Genomic DNA, 19,307 nt, shown 5'->3' on the forward strand with positions numbered 1-19,307 from the left:
AAGAAGAAGAAGAAGAAGAAGAAGAAGAAGAAGAAGAGGAGGAGGAGGAGGAGGAGGAGGAGGAGGAGGAGAAGAAAGAAAGAAAGAAAGAAAGAAAGAAAGAAAGAAAGAAAGAAAGAAAGAAAGAAAGAAAGAAAGAAAGAAAGAGAAAGAAGAAAGGACACCTTTTTAAAAAAAATCATGTTTCCTGATTTTAGAGAAATGTTCTAAATTGAAAATAAATTCTTTGGCTGATTTCTATGCATTAAATACATAGATACTATTTTCTATTTAAATACATACAGGAAAGAGTTGTTAGTTGTCTGAGGTTGCATCAAAAATTCATAATGTCAAACTACCTCCAAATGCTTTAGAATTAGAAGGTTGGCCAATATTAAATTTTGGTTTGCACTATTTGGTTTGTAGCTATTTCACTCAGGTGGTCAGCTGATTAATCTGATCTATTCATCTCTATCTGTACATTAGAGTTTTCCAAAAGACAATTCCCTCTGTAATAGTTTATACTAATGACACAAACTGCTGATTTTAAGCAAGCAACTTTGTTCTTTTGGCACTGTGAAAAAGCACTTTTAGAAATAGAATTTCCTGGGTTTTTTTTTTAACCTGATTATTCAAAATTTCAAAGTATATGTGGGAAGATGAGCTGTCTTCTACTTTGTGTACATGGTTCTTCTTATACATAGTAGTGAATGACCTTACCAAATTATGCAATATAAGGCGATAACAATGTTGCCAAAGAACAAAAACTATATACACTTTCAAAATGTCATTAGTCTGAACATTAAAATTGTGTTTTGACACTAAAGGCTTGTTTGCCTTAAAACTAGAATTGTATCAATTATCCCAAAAAGACACAGGGTGGCGCTGCAGGCTAAGATTGTGATTAAAAATCACAAAATACCCGGAATCACTGTTGCAATACAGAACAAAGGAAGCAGACAAGAGCTTTGCAAGCACTATGGAGCTATAGAAGTTTTGGGGGCAAGAATATAATGGATTAATATGAGATTATGAGCAACACGGTGAAGATTCCTCCAAAGAGGGGAACAGAATTCAGTGTTTCAAAGCATTTGGAGACTGCTACAGGATTGGATGCAAGCATGCATTTCCTCATCATGGAGAAGCTGGGGAGAATGCACCTAAACAGGCAAGTAATGGCGTTTATTTTTGTGATGGTTTTGGTTCAGGTTTGCAGTGAGCCAACAATTCGATACTCTATCTTAGAGGAAACAGAAAGTGGCTCTTTTGTAGCCCACCTGGCCAAGGATCTGGGTCTGGGATCTAGGGAGCTGGCTGCCAGGTCTGCACGGGTGGTGTCTGATGATTACAAGCAGAGATTGCTGCTGGATCCTGAGACTGGAGATTTGCTTCTGAGGGAGAAAGTAGACCGGGAGGAGGTATGTAGCACTGTGGATCCCTGTGTGCTGCATTTCCAGGTGACTCTTGAAAAGCCAGTGCAATATTTTCAAGGAGAATTATTGATCCAGGACATAAATGATCATGCTCCAGAATTCCCAGATAGAGAACTGCTCTTGAGAATACCGGAGAACAGCCAGCCAGGCACACAATTTTCACTGAATTTAGCCCAGGACTTGGATGTGGGCAGCAATGGGCTTCAACAATACACAGTCAGCCCCAACCCTTATTTTCATATCCTCACTCGAAATAATAGTAAAGGCAAAAAATACCCAGAGTTGGTGCAGGACAGAGGCCTGGACAGAGAGGAGCAGGCAGAGCTGAGCTTAACCCTCACAGCTCTGGATGGAGGGTCTCCACCGAGGTCAGGAACAGCCCTGGTTCGAATCCTGATCATGGACATCAATGACAATGCTCCTGAGTTTGTGAACAGCCCCTATGAGGTGCAGGTCCTAGAGAGCAGTCCCCCAGACTCCCCAGTCCTGACTGTCTTAGCTCGGGATGCAGATGCTGGCAACTTTGGGAGAGTTTCCTATGGCTTCTTTCAAGCATCAGATGAAATCCAACAAACATTCTCAATAAACGCAACTACTGGAGACATGCGATTGAAAAAGAAATTGGATTTTGAAAAAATTAAATCTTACCATGTGGAAATCGAAGCCATAGATGGAGGTGGGCTTTCTGGGAAAGGCTCTGTAACGATCGAGGTGGTGGATGTGAACGACAATGCCCCAGAGCTGACCATATCTTCACTGACCAGCTCTGTCCCAGAAAATGCTCCTGAGATGATCATAAGCATCTTCAGAGTTGGAGACAGGGATTCCGGAGAGAATGGAAAGATGGTTTGTTCTATTCCAGAGAATCTGCCATTCATTCTGAAATCCACCTTCAAGAATTTCTACACCCTGGTGACAGAGAGCCCTCTGGACAGAGAAAGCAGAGCTGAGTACAATATCACCATCATGGTCTCCGACCTGGGCACACCCAGGCTCACAACCCAGCACACTATAACAGTACAGGTGTCTGACATCAACGACAACGCCCCCGCCTTCACCCAAACCTCCTACAGCATGTTTGTCCGCGAGAACAACAGCCCCGCCCTACACATAGGCACCATCAGTGCCACAGACTCAGACTCAGGCTCCAATGCCCACATCACCTACTCGCTGCTGCCGCCCCATGATCCGGAACTGGCCCTCTCTTCGTTAATCTCCATTAACGCTGATAATGGGCAGCTGTTTGCTCTCAGGGCGCTGGACTATGAGGCCCTGCAGGCCTTCGAGTTCCACGTGGGCGCCACAGATGGAGGCTCACCTCCACTCATCAGCCAGGCTCTGGTGCGCGTGGTGGTGCTGGATGACAATGACAATGCGCCCTTCGTGCTCTACCCGATGCAGAACGCCTCGGCTCCCTTCACTGAGCTGCTGCCTAGAGCTGCGGAGCCAGGCTACCTGGTCACCAAGGTGGTTGCAGTGGACCGCGACTCTGGCCAGAATGCCTGGCTATCCTTCCAGTTGCTCAAGGCCACGGAACCTGGGCTGTTCAGCATGTGGGCACACAATGGAGAGGTGCACACCACCAGGTTGTTGAGTGAGCGTGATGCACCCAAGCACAGGCTGCTGTTGCTGGTCAAGGACAATGGAGAGCCTCAGCGCTCTGCCAGTGTCACTCTGCAGGTGCTGCTAGTGGATGGCTTCTCACAATCCTACCTACCTCTTCCAGAGGTAGCACAGGATCGCGCCCATGAAGATGAGGACGTGCTTACGTTGTACCTGGTCATAGCCTTGGCATCTGTGTCTTCTCTCTTCCTCCTCTCTGTGCTGCTGTTTGTGGGGGTAAGACTGTGCAGGAGGGCCAGAGAGATCTCTCTGGATGGCTGCTCTATGCCTGGTGAACACTTTCCTGGCCACTTGGTGGATATCAGTGGAGCAGGGACCCTGTCCCAAAGCTACCAGTATGAAGTGTGTCTGAGGGGCGACTCTGGGACTGGTGAGTTCAAGTTACTGAAACCCATGATCCCCAATGCTGGGATAGAAATTATGGAAAGTCCCCACTGCAGGGATAGCTTTGTATTCAACTAAGTAATTAATCTTAAGAATTAATACACTTTTATATGGGTAAGTGTAATATTAACTAACTTTAGGAGAAACTACCTTGTGCATGTCTCCAATGGCTCTTGTTTATCCTATTCATATTACGCACGCTTATTCTATCATTATGTTAAATGTGGGTTTTCTACATATTCAGTGTCTTTGGTGAATAGTAATTTCACAACTACAAGTAACTCAAGTAGCATAGAATTTCCTAAAGTGACTTTAATGCTCATAAGAAAATTTGGATTTCTGTATAATTATGACACCTGTTCTAACTGTATCTTTTATATTTTTAAGATCAGAATGCTTAGAATTATTTGGTCTTAGAATACTTATTTTTCCCAAATCATGTTAAGATGCACTTCATTAGAACACTCAGTTGTGACACTTGTCGTGAGCATCATAAATGTTTGTCATTCTTTTCATGAAATAAAGTTGTTAATCCATTGCTTAGCATGATTTTTTTTTCAAAAAGCAAAATCCAAATCCAAGCATTCTGAGATAATGAAGCGCCGGGTTTATCCTTTCTTACCTCACACTTGGCAGAAGCTAAAGCGTAAAGTTATGCTGCATCTTACTGTAGCTTGCGCTGTCTTCCAATAGGAGAAACTTCTGCATTCTGACCGTCTTGTTCAGAGCTTATTATTGTGACATAATATTCTTGTGTTTTGTCATTTGGTAGCTATGAGTTCTTTTTAAAATCAACAATAGAATCCCCTTTACTATTTTCATTTCTTCGTTGATGTTTAATGTGACTTCAGTTATTTTTAACTTAAATTCTCAATCAAATGCATTTGCCATTCTAGTAAATAAATACTGTTTTGCTCATGATTGAACAGAAGAGCATGTATTGTATTATAATTGTTTTATGCTATGTTTAGTGGATCTAGTACACACATTGTGTGATTCTACCTAACTATATTTATGTCAATGTGACTGTAAAACAGTCAGTAAAATTAGACAAAGAAATGAGGAGTTAAAAAGCTTTCTTTCTATAGCGGGGCATAATGGTACATGCCCTTAATCCCCCAGAACCTGGCAGATCTTTAAGTTCAAGGACTGTCTGGTCTTCAATAGTAAGCTCCAGGCCAGCCAATGTTATGTAGCAAGACCATGTCTCGAAATGTAACCAGATACTGGAGTTTGTGTTGCCTTAGTCTATAGAAGTGTCAGAAGTGGAATGTTTACATCACTTTATTTAGAGAACTGCCAATCTGAGAAGGCAGCAAGTCAACACTCTAAAACCTACCTTATGTCTTGCTTCCAGGCAGCAGATTACACAGGAGGAAGGTGTAGCAGCCAGTCATTCAGAATTTAGTCTCTGGGCAGGTGGTCAGTCACTTTTTTTAGAGTTGTGATATATTTATTTCTCTCATTATCATCACCTGACCGCTTCCCTCATTCTGTGGATAACAAGTGCAGGATCTTCTGACAGGTTTATTTACACTCGCTGGATTTATCCTGAAACTCTTCCAGGGGTATCTAGACAGGAATGGTGTGGTAACTCTGAACAGACAAGTTAATCATGTAAACATACCAAGCTGTTCATAGTATGTGAGTTATATAGTCCTTTTTACAGCATGGACTACACATAGTGCCTTTATACAGACTACATATGAGAGTGCTCCTATCATTCTTCTCTGGTCTCTGTTGCTTGAAGTTTACATGAAGGATCTGGTAAGAGAAAACAATCATAAAAGCAGGTGAAAGGTCAGAAACCATTACTGTTCAGCCACAGAGATTGTGCTGTATGATAATTGGGTGGGCTTAAATCACCGAGAATCAAATCCCATGGGGATGAGCAACAAGTCCTATTGTCTGCTTGCTCCCAAAGAAGTTTGCTGAGTCTGAGCAAACAACAGGTTGTTTGCTCACAGAGACAGAGTAAACGGAAACTTAAGTATATTGAAGATTGAAGTCTAGTTCCTTCTCTCAGGACATGTACTCAGGGAGAAAATACACAGTTAAATCAAGTGGAAATTTCTGGTTTCTTTGGAGGCTCAGTTGTGTCATGTGATGTTTGTCTAGAAACTGTCTTTAGAGGATTTTTTCCTGAAGCAGGCACATAGCAGGATGTTTTGTTGAGAACAGACATGTGGTGTTTTTCTGGCAGCTGCCTAGAAAAGGGGGCATGTGATGATTTTCTAGAGCAGATGCTGGAAAGAACACATGATATTTGGAAAGTGTATAAATATAATCCAACAAACAGTGGGTGATGCTGTGTGGTATTGGTTCGCCTTGCTACGCTTTGCTAGTTATTGTTGGGTTTTGCTGATCATGGTCCTTGCTGACAATGCTGTGTGATATTAGTTCACCTTGCCACTCTTTGTTGGTCATCATTTGTTGTGACTTCATAGAGAGAAATGCACCACAGAAATTCTGATGGTGTTCCAGTGCCTTCTTGATGCTTCCATGATCTCAGGCTGATTGGTAGACCGTCGAGGTTTTGTTTGGATCAAATTGCTGTTACTGATTGGTGAATGGTGTTTGCAAGTGCTGCTGATTTCTGTGAACTGAATTGATGATATCCTGACAAAACAGATTAGATTTACTACAAAGAACTATTTCTAAACAGGTCCACATCCCCCTTCGCTTAACCTTTCCTTTCCTGCCGGGCGTGGTGGCACACGCCTTTAATCCCAGCACTCGGGAGGCAGAGGCAGGCGGATTTCTGAGTTCGAGGCCAGCCTGGTCTACAAAGTGAGTGCCAGGACAGCCAGGGCTACACAGAGAAAGCCTGTCTCGAAAAACAAAAAAAAAAAAAAAAAAAAACAAACAAACAAAAAAAAAAACCTTTCCTGTCCACTTCCTCCGGTGGGTGGTGGGCTAGAAGAAAGGTTAAAACATTTATGTGCACTTTTTAAAGATTTTGAAAAATATAACCTACAGTTATATAACCTGAATGCAGAGGCAAAATACTGTTTTTCTTGCTATGCAAAAATTAGAGTTTGGCCTGGAGTAGGAAAGAGATATCAATAATCCAAGTTCTCAACTGGAAATTAAGTAGTGTTTGCTGTTCACCAGGCCTGAAACTAACCGTAATTAAGCACAATGCCTGTTTGGATTAGAATAATTTGATTAGACCTGGCTCTACCATGCAAAACTCAAAAGGACTTCTCTGGAGGGAAAATAGGAGCTTGATCTTAGGTTAAGTTTTCACATAAACATCCAGTCTTCAGTAGAAAGATTCAGTGTAAGCCCCACTACTTAGAGACAAGAATAAATGAAGGGGGAAAACATTTGACTTAGAAGGCTCAGATCTTAGACTGAAAGATAGTATTAAAAATTCAACTTAAGGGCTGGAGAGATGGCTCAGTGGTTAAGAGCACCGACTGTTCTTCCAAAGGTCCTGAGTTCAAATCCCAGAAACCACATGGTGGCTCACAACCATCTGTAATGAGATCTGACACCCTCTTCTGGTGTATCTGAAGATACCTACAAGTGTACTTAGATATAATAATAAATAAATCTTTAAAAAAAAGAATTTAAAAAAAGCAGGGCGATGGTGGTGCACACCTTTAATCCCAGCACTTGTGAGGCAGAGGCAGGCGAATTTCTGAGTTCGAGGCCAGCCTGGTCTACAAAGTGAGTTCCAGGACAGCCAGGGCTACACAGAGAAACCCTGTCTGAAAAAAATTCAACTTCAATAATTAATTAAATTGATTTGTAGGGAGATGACATTGGTTCAGTGGGGGAAAGGGCCTGCTACCACCAAGTTCAAAACCTGAGTTTGTTCTCTGGAACCCAAAATGTGGAAAGAGAGAGCTGACTTGTGTAATTATCCTCTTGACTTGTATACACACACACGCGCACACACACACACACACACACACATACTGTGTCATGTGCATGTAGGGCTAGGGCTCTCAAGTCTAAAACTGGTAAACAACTGTTCAAGATGTTTTATGAAATTCCAACTAGACAAATGATGTGGGAATTTCTGGTTTTGTTGGAGACTTAGTTGTGTCATGGGATGTATTTTTGGAAACTGTCTTATGAGAAGTTTTGTGAAGAACAGACATTTAGTATTTCTGAAAGGTGACTGTTGAAAGGGTGTGTGACAATTGAGAGGACACATGATGTTTAGAAAAAGTATAAATATAACCCAACAGACAATGGACAACAGTCTTGCATTGGTTCACCTTGCCACTCTTTGCTGGTCATTGATGGGCTTCACTGAGGCTTTGCTGGTCCTTGCTGATGACACTTTTGCATTGGTTTACCTTGCTTTCTTTGCTGATCTTCGCTTGTTGAGACTTCATAGAGAAAAATACACCAAAGAACTTCTGGTGGTATTCCAGCTGCTTCTTGACTCATGCTGATCAACATAGTCTTGCAGTTTCTTCTAGATCAAGCCACTGCTACTGATTCACTTTTGGTATTTGCAGAGTAGACTGGACTACTACTGTTGATTTATGTTTGGTGTTTTGCTAGTGGACTCGACTTCTAATAATGAATATTGGAATCACCTCAAAAAACTATTTCAAAACAGGCCCACAACCTCTGTTTCCTATTAAACATTTTTCCCTTACCTCTAGTGGGTGGTGGGCTAGATGGAAGGTCGAAGCATTAAAGAACCATAATTAAAGAAGGTTTTGAAAAATCTAAGCCTACAGACAAAAATCAAAACACACCTTAGGAGAAAATAAGAAAGTGCAGTATCCAAGTCAAATAGAAAAGCAAAAAGTATTCTAGCAATCACATGAAGAGATAAATTTCATTAAAGAAACATCAGAGAAATGGAGCAATAACTTCTCGATATGAATTATGAGACCAACAACAAAAGAGTCATGTTTTAACATCTCAAAAGAAACATTTATCATACTAGAATTCTATTATGAGAGAATAGAACCTCAAGAAAATGAAGTTTTCAGACAAAGAATATTAGTAATATGAACACTGAAAGAAATATGTTAGAGAAACTACATTTTAAAAAAGCATTCTAGAAGAGATTATAGAATTGTAGGAAGAAAGAAAATGACTGGAAATGAATAGTGATTGAGTGTTGATTATGCAGCCAATAAGAATAGGGAGATTAATTATTGTACACCATTGTAGATGATTCATTGATGAAATTTAGGTAACTTCTAAATAATGATTCAAAGACTAATTGAAAGAAAATTAAAATAAAAACATTTGAATAATATAGGAAGAGCAAAACATAGGGGACAAATAAAAATATTCTCTAAACATAGAGAAGATACATTATATAGTACATCAATTATAATTGAATTAAAATTAAACCTAAATTATCAGACTACATTTAAGAGAGATGTAGATTACATACAACCAAATTGAAGATTCTACAACAAAGACACAATATATGGAACAAGAATTATACTATCAATGATTCAAATAAATCTTTTCTTCTGCAAAATATCCTATGAAGAAAATGAAGAAAAACATCAAGCTGTAGATTGGGAAACTGTTTGAAAGAACTTATTTCAGAGAGGATGACTACACACAGAATTTAAGAACTCAACAACAACAAGAAACACTGCCATGTAAAAGTGCTCCAAGACACACAGGTGGTCAATATGTACATGAAAAGCTGTGACACATTGTATGTCATTCAAGAAATGCCAATTAAAATAACATTGAAGTACCCCCAAAACAACTACTAGAATGTCCAGATTGCAGAACACCAACACCATCAAAGGCTGAGGAGGTGGTGGAGCACCAGGAACTCTGATTCGTGGTAATGGGAATGACAACTGATGTAGCTACTTTGGAAGACAGTTCTAAGTTTCTTGAAGCACTGGGTGTATTCTCACTGTGTGATCCAGCAAGCATGCTCTACAGTATACATGAAAAGAAATGGAAAACACATCCACACAAAACTGTGGACACCTGTGTTTCTGGAAACATCCTTTATAAACATCAAAACTTAAAGCAATGGAGATTTCCCAGTAGATCAGTGGATAAATACATTGTGGTAGAAGCTGAAAATGAAGGTTTAACATCAAAAAGAGCCATCCCCTCATGAAAGAGCATTGCAAGAACTTAAATGCATGTACTAAGCTAAGGACTCCTTCTTTGATTCTCATGACATTTTGGAAAGGGAGACAGCTGTAGTGACAGTAAAAATGTCAGTGATTTCAAGAAATTCAGGAAAGCCAGGGAGAAATAGGAAAATTTAAAAGATTTGGAGTCCCAAGAAACCAATCTACTTGTCCAAAGCTATGGAATACACCACATCAAAGGAAAACAGTTGTTTAAATTTGGGCTTGATGGTAAAGATGCGTAAAGGGAAGCTGGAAATAGTTCAGTGGATAAGAGTGCTTGCTGTTCTTCCTGACCTTAGTCCTAGACCTACATTGGACAGCTTATTAATTCCATCTCCAGGGAATTCAGTAGCCTCTTCTGACACCTACACGTAATTGGCATACAGTCACATAGATGTCCAGAAGAATAAAATAAAAATAAATAGCTTTTAAAAAATATGTTAGCTGGGTGTGGTGATTCAGTTCTTTAATCCCAGAACTGAGAGGCAGGAAGATCTCTGGGAGCCCCTGGGAGCCCAGGTTAGTTGATTCTGTAGGTTTTCTTGTAGTGACCTTGACCCCTCTGGCTCCTATAATCCTTCCTCCCCTTCTTTAGCATGATTCTCTGAACCTAATGTTTGGCTGTGGATCTTCACATCTGTTTCCATTAGTTGCTGGGTAAAGCCTCTCTGATGAAAATTGGGCTTGGCACCAATCTCATAACAGGGGTCTCAATATGGACCAATCATTGGTTAGCCACTCCCACAATTTCTGTGCCACCTTTATCCCCGCACATCTCTCAGGCAGTAAAAATTGTAGGTCAAATATTGTGTGGCTGGATTGGTGTCCCAATCTCTTCACTGGAAGTTTTGCCTGGTTACAGGAGATGGCTGGTTCGGGCTGTAGCCCTCATTTCTCAGAGTCTTAGCTAGTGTCACCCTCATAGATTCCTGGGTGTTTCCATTTCACTTGGTTTCTATATCACCTCTGAAATACCAACTCTCATTCCAGTTTTCTCTCCCAAATCTCTCTCCCCTGGTAGTCCCTCCAATTAATCCCCCTGTTCCTGTCCCTACCCACTTCCAGTCCACCTTCCATATCTATCATATTTTCTCTTCCCAGGGAGATTCCTACAATGCGCCCAGAGCCCACCTTGTTACTCAACATCTTGGTGTCTGTGGACTGTATCTTGGTTATCCTTTACATTACATCTAATATCCACTTATAAGCGGGTACATACCATGTTTGACTTTCTGGGTCTAGGTTTCCTCACTCAGGATATTTTTCTAGTTCCCATCGTTGGCCTAGAAATTTTATGATTATTTTTAACAGTTGTGTAATACCTTGTGTAAATACATTATGTAAAAGTATCGCATTTTCTTTATCCATTCTTCAGTGGAGGGACACCTACGTTGTTTCCATGACTATTACAACTGAAGCTGCTATGAACATGGTTGAGCAAGTGTCCTTGTGGTGTATTATCACATTTTAATAAGCAATTGAAAGTGGAATTTTTTTGTTTCTTTGGAGACTCAGTTGTGTCATGTGATGTTTTTTTCTGGAAACTGTCTTATGAGAGGATGGTTTTGCTGAGGTAGACACATGGGAGGATGTTTTCTTGAGTACAGACACGTGGTGTTTTTCTGAAAACAGCCTGGAAAGGGGGCATGTGATGTTTTGCTACAGCAGATGCTTGAGAGAACATGTGATGTTTGGAAAGGGTATAAAATAATCCAACAGACAGTGGATGATACTGTGGCATTGGTTCACCTTGCCACTCTTTGCTGGTCATTGATTGTTGTGACTTCACAGAGAGAACCACATCAAAGAACTTCTGGTGGTGTTGTAGAGGATTCTTCATGGTTCCTCAAACTTGAGCAAATGGGCAGAGCCTCGAGGTTTTCTCTGGATCAAATTGCCATTCCTGATCCATGAATGGCATTTGGGAGTGGATCAAGCTACCACTGCTGATTTTTGTGAAGTGAACTGCTGATATCCTGACAATCCTGGTTGGATTCACTTCAAAGAATTATTTCCAAAACAGGTTGTCTTAGTTAGGGTTTTGCTGCTGTGAACAGACACCATGACCAAGGCAAGTCTTATAAAAGCAACATTTAATTGGGGCTGGCTTAGAAGTTCAGAGGTTCAGTCCATTATCATCAAGGTGGGAGCATGACAGCATCCAGGCAGACATGGTGCAGGAGGAGCTGAGAGTTCTATGTCTTCATCCAAAGGCTGCTAGTGGAAGACTGACTTCCAGACAACTAAGGTGAGGATCTTAAGCCCACACCCACAGAGGCACACCTACTCCAACTAGGTCACACCTCCAAATGGTGCCACTCCCTGGCCCAAGAATATACAAACCATCACACAGGTCTACATCCTCCTTTGCCCTATTTAACTTTTCCTTTCCACTACTTCTGGTGAGTGTATGGCTAGAAGGGGTGGGGGATTAAAGAACTGAAGTCCTCTTATTAAAAGTAGGCTGTGAAAAATCAAAGCCTACGCACAATAACACAGTTCCTAGAAATAAGTTCAAAATAAATACATACATATTACAGAAAAAATGGTAAATATAATAATGCTCATAGCATTACTCTTCAACAAAGTTCAAAACTGAAAACTAGCATAGTTCATAAACTGGAGTAACCAAAATGAATCAAGGCAGACTTCTACAGAGGAGGACCATAAGACAATGGGGAGACAGTAGTTAGAAAAACTTGTCACATATGACTTCACAAAATCAATGTCTATCAACTAACACAAGAGAGGAGTAATCTATAAACCCATTTCATAAAACTCCCAACCAAGATGAGTAATGTGTAATGGTAGCAGCCAATATGCTGCTTTTGTAGAGCTGACCGTCAAATAATAGCCACAGACAGCATGGTAGGTTTGGTACATTTTAGGTTTTCTTTATGTTCTGCTTATATGAATATATTAACCATAGGATATATTCCAGTTGGGTGTCTTATGAATGTATTTCCTACATCACAACAAAACTGTATAAAATTCAATTATTTCTGGGTAAAATTAATAAGAAACATTCAACTTAATAAATTATAAGTCCATAAAGTTTTTTTTTACATTTTCAAAAGAATTTTAAGATTAGTATACAATGTTAACATGTTATGTTAGGGCTATCTTTCCACGTAGTTTCAGCTCAGCGGAGGTATGCTTAGCACAACTGATATTTAGGAGGTGACATAAATAACTACAGGTGATAGCTATAACTCAAAACTAGAGTTAGAATTCGTGACTACTAAACTACATGCAATTATGGGAATGGACACGTGGTGGCGCTGTCGACTAAGGGTGAGAATTATGGGCTCGCATATAACCAGAAAGCCACAAAAGCTGGAAAACAGAACGCTATCTACCCCCTAGAAGAAGAAGGTATCTGACTGTGATCTAGGGGAGAAAACCCCGCGGACAGTAAGGCATTAAAGATTAAATTGAAGGATATTTTGCCAAATAATTTCTTGGATTGAAACTGACGAGAAGAAGCAGCACCCTCTGGACTAAATCTGAACAATGGCGACCGCACTAGGAAAAACACCAGAGAAAAGGCAAGTCATTTTCCTTACTATGTTATTGCTAGTGTGGAAGTCTGACGCTGAAACGATTAGATATTCTATGCCAGAAGAAACAGAGAGTGGCTACTTAGTTGCTAATTTGGCAAAAGATCTTGGGCTCCAGGATGGAGAACTGGCTATTAGGGGGGCACGAATTCATTACAAAGGAAACAAAGAGCTCTTGCAGCTGGATGCAGAGACTGGGAATTTGTTCCTGAAGGAAAAACCAGACCGTGAGGTGCTGTGCAGGGCGACAGAAGCCTGTGTGCTGCACTTCCAGATCATACTGGAAAACCCTGTGCAGTTCTTCCAAACTGAACTGCAGCTCACAGATATAAATGACCACTCTCCGGAGTTCCCTGACAGAAAAATGCTACTAAAAATCCCTGAGAGCGCCCAGCCAGGGACAATGTTTCCTTTGAAGGCAGCGCATGACTCTGACATAGGGAGCAACGCTGTTCAGAACTACACAGTCAGTCCCAACCTCCATTTCCATGTGGTTACTCTCAGTCGCTCAGATGGCAGGAAATACCCAGAGCTGGTGCTGGACAGAGCCCTGGACAGGGAGGAGCAGCCTGGGCTCGCTTTAATTCTCACGGCTCTGGATGGCGGAGTACCGCCCAGGACAGGAACCACTGAAGTTCACATTGAAGTTGTGGACATCAATGATAACCCGCCCCAGTTTATACAGTCACTCTATGAGGTGCAAGTTCCTGAGAACAGCCCACTCAATGCTTTAGTTGTCACAGTCTCTGCCAGGGATTTAGATGCTGGGATACATGGCAATGTAGCCTATTCTCTGTTTCAAGGTGGTGAACTATCTCAACCGTTTGTGATAGATGAAATCACAGGAGAAATTCGTCTTAAAGAGGCATTGGATTTTGAGGCAACTCCATATTATAACATAGAAATTGTAGCTACAGACCCAGGAGGTTTTTCAGGAAAATGCAGTGTAGCTATACAGGTAGTGGATGTGAACGACAATGCCCCTAAGCTCACCATATCTTCACTCAATAGTTCTATCCCAGAAAATGCTCCTGAGACTGTCGTGGCTGTATTTAGCGTTTCTGACCCGGATTCTGGGGATAATGGAAGGATGGTGTGTTCTATACAGAATGAACTTCCATTTCTTTTGAAGTCCACATTTGAGAATTATTATACTTTAGTAACAGAGGGGACACTTGATAGAGAGAGCAAAGCTGAATACAACATTACCATCACAGTCACTGACCTGGGCACTCCCAGGCTCACAACACAGCACACCATAACAGTGCAGGTGGTGGACATCAACGACAACGCCCCTGCCTTCACCCAAACCCCCTACACCATATTCGTCAAGGAGAACAACAGCCCCGCCCTGCACATAGGCACCATCAGCGCCACAGACTCAGACTCAGGCTTCAATGCCCACATCACCTACTCGCTACTGCAGCCCCATGATCCGGAGCTGCCGCTCTCCTCGTTAATCTCCATTAACCCCGACAATGGGCAGCTGTTCGCGCTCAGGGCGATGGACTATGAGGTCCTGCAGGCCTTTGAGTTCCACGTGGGCGCCACAGACCGAGGCTTGCCCGCCCTCAGCAGCCAGGCTCTGGTGCGCGTGGTGGTCCTGGACGACAATGACAATGCGCCCTTCGTGCTCTACCCGATGCAGAATGCTTCTGCACCCTGCACAGAGCTGCTGCCCAGGGCAGCAGAGCCCGGATACCTGGTCACCAAGGTGGTGGCAGTTGACTGTGACTCTGGCCAGAATGCCTGGCTGTCATTCCAGCTGCTGAAGGCCACGGAGCCCGGACTGTTTAGTGTGTGGGCGCACAATGGCGAGGTGCGCACCACCAGGATGCTGAGTGAACGAGATGTACCCAAGCACAGGCTGCTGTTGCTGGTCAAGGACAATGGAGAGCCTCAGCGCTCTGCCAGCGTCACTCTACAAGTGCTGGTCGTGGATGGTTTTTCACAGCCCTACCTGCCTCTGCCTGAAGTCGTGCAGGACTCCGTTCAGGAAGATGATGACACTCTCACGCTGTACCTGGTCATTGCCTTGGCATCTGTGTCTTCACTCTTCCTCTTGTCTGTCCTGCTCTTCGTGGGGGTGAGACTATGCAAGAAGTCCAGGGCTGCTTCCCTGGGTGTCTGCTCTGTGCCTGAGGGCCACTTTCCTGGCCACCTGGTGGATGTCAGCGGTATGGGAACTCTGTCTCAGAGCTACCAGTATGAGGTGTGTCTAAAAGGAGACTCTGGGACTGGTGAGTTTAAATTCCTTAAACCCATGCTTCCCAATGTAATGGTTCAGGATGCTGGGAGAGAATTGAAGGAAAGTCCCACCTGCAGAGATAGTTTTATATTCAGTTAACTGTTGTATTTGTTTCGGTGAATTTGTTTTTGACAAACCTATTATGATACCGTTCTCTTAAGGAAGTGATTTGCTTTAAATAAGTATTGACAGTGTCCTCCATTACCAAAATGTTTACTTCTTTCTTGGTATCCACTATACTTAGTAGTTTTAGTTTTAATCGATATTAAGAACATGACTAATGTTTTTGCTTTGCCCACATATTACAGAACAAAATTTATTTTGTGTCATCTGATTTTGTTTTGTATTGTTTTCAAACAATACAAACAGGGTCTCACTATGTAGCTCTGGCTATCCCGGAATTCACTATGTATACCAGGAAGGCCTCAAGCAGACATCCATCTGTCTCTGTCTCCCAATTGCCAGCTACTTTACATGTTTTACCACACAATTTCCAGTTTTTATGACTAAGATGTTTGTATTTCATTTCTCTATTTCCCTTTATTTTGTTATGATTGGATATTTAATATAGGATCTCTTACATGTTAAACACAGATTAGTGAGCTTTTATCATAGCTTAAGTCATTTTAGTTACTTTGAGTAGCCATGATCACATTTGTCTTCTGAATTATAAACAATCCCTGTATTAAAATATTGTGATGCTAGAGTTGTACCTTTTTGAGAACTACGCATGCTAGAGATTTTCTGCATTATTTGCTCGCCACATACCTAGCATATTGTTCTATAAATAATATTAATTTTAGAAATTCCCTTCGTGAATACTAAAGATACAACCTTCTATGTAAATAATTTGTCATCTCTGTCACTAAATAAAAGTGCTAAGAGAGTAAGACTATAATCAGTAGTAGACTATGAGTGTCTGTCAGGCCCTAGGTACATTTCCAGGTGAAAAAGAAACAAGCAAACCAACAAATATCCAAGTCCTGTTAAATCAATGCTTGGCACAATCCTACTTTAAAACTAATCTGAATAAGAGAAGTAACCACTGAGGTCCTCCAAAGAATCAAGGCTTTAATGATCTCATTTTGTTGAAGAATTTCTTTTTACTCATCCTTTTGTTCTAGAAATAAAAGTATAAATGTAGCCTTTGTGGGTCTTGTGCTAATCTCAGTTGTCAACTTGAGATGTAGAACCTCTGGGCACACCTAGGAAGGATTGTCTTGCTTAGGTTAATTGAGGTGGGATGGCCAGCCATGGAAGACCATTGTGGGCGGCACCACTCCCTGCGCTGGGATCCTGGACTGGATGAAGAGGAGAAAGTGGGCTGAGCACAGTGTGCTGCTCTCTTCTTCCTGCCTGGAGATGCAGTGTGACCAGTTGCATCAAGCTCCTGTCTTTTAGCTTCCTCATCACGATGTGATCCTGAACTGGGAGGATCTTTCCTTCCATAATTTGCCTTTGTTGTGGTATTTTTATCATAGAAATAGGAAAAGGAACTGAGTGAGATTGCATGGCGGCATGGTGCCAGATATCACATCCAGAGAGTTGTGCAGTCTAAGCATGCTGTTCACCATGGCCCTGTCTCTGGTTTATATTAATACACGTGTTTCCTTTGCTTTCCCTGCAGCTTCTCTTCACCTTTCAAAAGAGCCAGGGGATTTCTGGAAATTTCAGCAATCTATCTGATCCTGGGTATTAGTTCTCAGAAAATTTCACTTCATGTTGTTTTGTAGATATGGAAAGCAAGAGACAGTCCCTTCAATGATATTTGATTAATTCCTAATTCGTTATTTGGTGCAACTTTACAGAATTTTCAGACAATTTAGTTTTTCAATTGTGCTGATTATTGCATAATACAAAAGTATTTATTCTTAATTGGTTTGAATTATAATGAATTTAACTGAGTTATGAATTACTTATATTCAGTGACCTAAATAAACTTATTATGTTATTTTTTTGATTTTTAAATAGGTAATTTTGTGTGGATATAACTGCAAGAAAGCTTTGTTGAACTTTTTGCAGAATGTAAGCAATCGAAGAGTTTGGATTATAATCTAATATCTGTACTCATATGTTTCTCTTTTTATGCATTCACTGCACAAACCAATGGGTTTCCCTATGAATTTGTCACACATGGATATAATGTATACACATTGATTTTGTTGACCCTTTATTTGGTTTTTATATCTCAAGCGTCACTCCTCTGGAGTTTAAATATTTGCATCTTTACCTGAAATAATGTTTCCCCCTAAGGATATAATGAAATATAAAAGGGAAATAGATGACCATTTCTTATCCTGGATATGTGAGTTTTGGTTATTCGACTTCAAATTTTAAGTGAGAAAGATGTAAACGTGAGAAAAACTAAGGATTAACAAAACTATCAATAAGACTTAAATATGAGAGACAGCTCTAATAACTAGCCCACTTTGTGACAAATAACTATTCAGGTGTGGTGTCCAGCATTAAGAATATCCACCCGAAGTAAAAACAAACAAACAAACAAGCAAACAAGCGATTAGAGGCCAACAGTAAGGCCTCATAGGTTCACTCTTCCCAGCATTGGGGAGACATATTCCCTCTCTTCCTTCAAGATCAAAAGTCATCAAATATATTCATCTTAAAATATGAAGTTAAAGATTATACCTGTGTTTAGTAGAATTCCCTTCTAACTTAGATGGATTATCTGACAGCAGAAAACATCCATAAAAATTGCCTAAATGTCATATGTTATCTCTTCAAAGCAACAGGAAGCTGATTATACCAGAACTGAGTCCTACAGACCGTTATCTCAAAGAATAATCAACAGGTGCATGATATAGACAGTAATTCAGTAGCTCTGACAAAAGAGAGGACTCAAGCCCAGGGCCAGTTTTCCTTGTCACCTCAGCACCCAGGAGAGGAGACTAAAACAGTAACTTGAAAATTCTCTGAAGGCAGAATGAGATCCTGTACAAAGTACACAGAGTAGAGGCTGGGATCTCTCTACAAAGCAATTACAGAGAATTCATGTGTGCAACTTAAACTTGTCATGGTCAGGGGGTTGGAAGAGAACCCTGACTCAGCTCGGCAACTGTTTGGATTACAGTGACTGCACAGGATAGTGATCTATCGAGCTAAGAGCAAAGGGGGAGCTCCTTCCAGAGGAGGATAATAGAATCATGATCATCACGGATTTTACATAAATATCCAGCAATCAGTAGATGCACATCACAAACTGGATAATATAAAGAAAACCAAGAAGAGAAAACATAATTCTCTGACCTAGAAGATCTATAAGCTAAAATCAACTAACAATGTCAACAAAATAAGAATGATTAGTAGATGTGAAACAAGGAACAATTAAGCAAATAAGTAAAAAGATAATTTCATAAGAGAATTGAAATTTAATACTGAAAGTCAATTTCATAGCAAAGAATTTTGTGTATAAAGCTATATAAGTGGTACAACATCACAGAAATGAACAAATTCAGCATTACTATATGGGAAGCATGATTATAAGAGTTAGCTAAAATAAATAAGGAGGAAAAAGGCTTGAAGAGAAGGCTCAGAGTTTAAGAGCAGTGGACCTTAGGTCAGTTGTCAGCACCTGCTGCTTGTCAGGCTACCAAAACTGTCTTTAACTCTACCTCTGATGGACCCAACACCCTCTTTAAGGACAGTCACACCCTCAAGACATAGTCATGTACACACAAACACCAAAAGGAGATCAAGGGGATACAAATTGGAAAGCAAGAAGTCAAAGTATAACTATTTCCAGATGGTGTGATAGTATGCATAAGCAACCCCCAAAATTCCACCAGAGAACTCCTACAGCTGATAAACAACTTCAGGAAAGTGGTGGGATATAAAACTAACTCAAGCAAATCAGTAGCCTTCCTTTATACAAATGATAAACAGGATGAGAAAGAAATTAGAGAAACAATACTCTTCACAATAGCCACAAATAGTATAGAATATCTTGGTGTGACTCTTACCAAGCAAG

At 40.9% G+C, this 19,307-nt stretch overlaps 2 protein-coding genes across 3 annotated transcripts; both read left to right on the forward strand.

Moving 5' to 3' along the window:
* The first annotated feature begins 909 nt into the window (after positions 1-909).
* On the forward strand, positions 910-4,115 carry LOC110284897 (protocadherin beta-4-like). The gene has a single exon (XM_021150890.3). It carries the CDS (start codon positions 1,011-1,013, stop codon positions 3,495-3,497), a length of 2,487 nt encoding a protein of 828 aa, XP_021006549.1. The 5' UTR covers positions 910-1,010; the 3' UTR covers positions 3,498-4,115.
* An 8,657-nt stretch (positions 4,116-12,772) lies between these two features.
* On the forward strand, positions 12,773-17,114 carry LOC110284904 (protocadherin beta-6-like). Of its 2 annotated transcripts, XM_021150898.2 has the most exons (2): positions 12,773-15,314; positions 16,950-17,114. In XM_021150898.2, exons 1-2 carry the CDS (start codon positions 13,028-13,030, stop codon positions 17,006-17,008), a joined length of 2,346 nt encoding a protein of 781 aa, XP_021006557.2. In that variant the 5' UTR covers positions 12,773-13,027; the 3' UTR covers positions 17,009-17,114. The 2 variants fall into 2 exon arrangements, with proteins under 2 accessions (XP_021006557.2, XP_085689682.1); XM_085833556.1 differs by lacking the exon at positions 16,950-17,114 and having other exon boundaries at positions 12,773-16,377.
* The last annotated feature ends 2,193 nt before the right edge of the window (positions 17,115-19,307 follow it).

The sequence above is a fragment of the Mus caroli genome, unplaced genomic scaffold (assembly GCF_978045245.1).
Source record: "Mus caroli unplaced genomic scaffold, Mus_caroli_1 scaffold_19, whole genome shotgun sequence".
Taxonomy (NCBI): Eukaryota; Metazoa; Chordata; class Mammalia; order Rodentia; family Muridae; genus Mus; species Mus caroli.

Bases quoted from the DNA above. Each gene is read 5' to 3' on its own strand.
- LOC110284904 (XM_085833556.1), top strand. From the start codon at position 13,028: ATGGCGACCGCACTAGGAAAAACACCAGAGAAAAGGCAAGTCATTTTC.
- LOC110284897 (XM_021150890.3), top strand. From the start codon at position 1,011: ATGAGCAACACGGTGAAGATTCCTCCAAAGAGGGGAACAGAATTCAGT.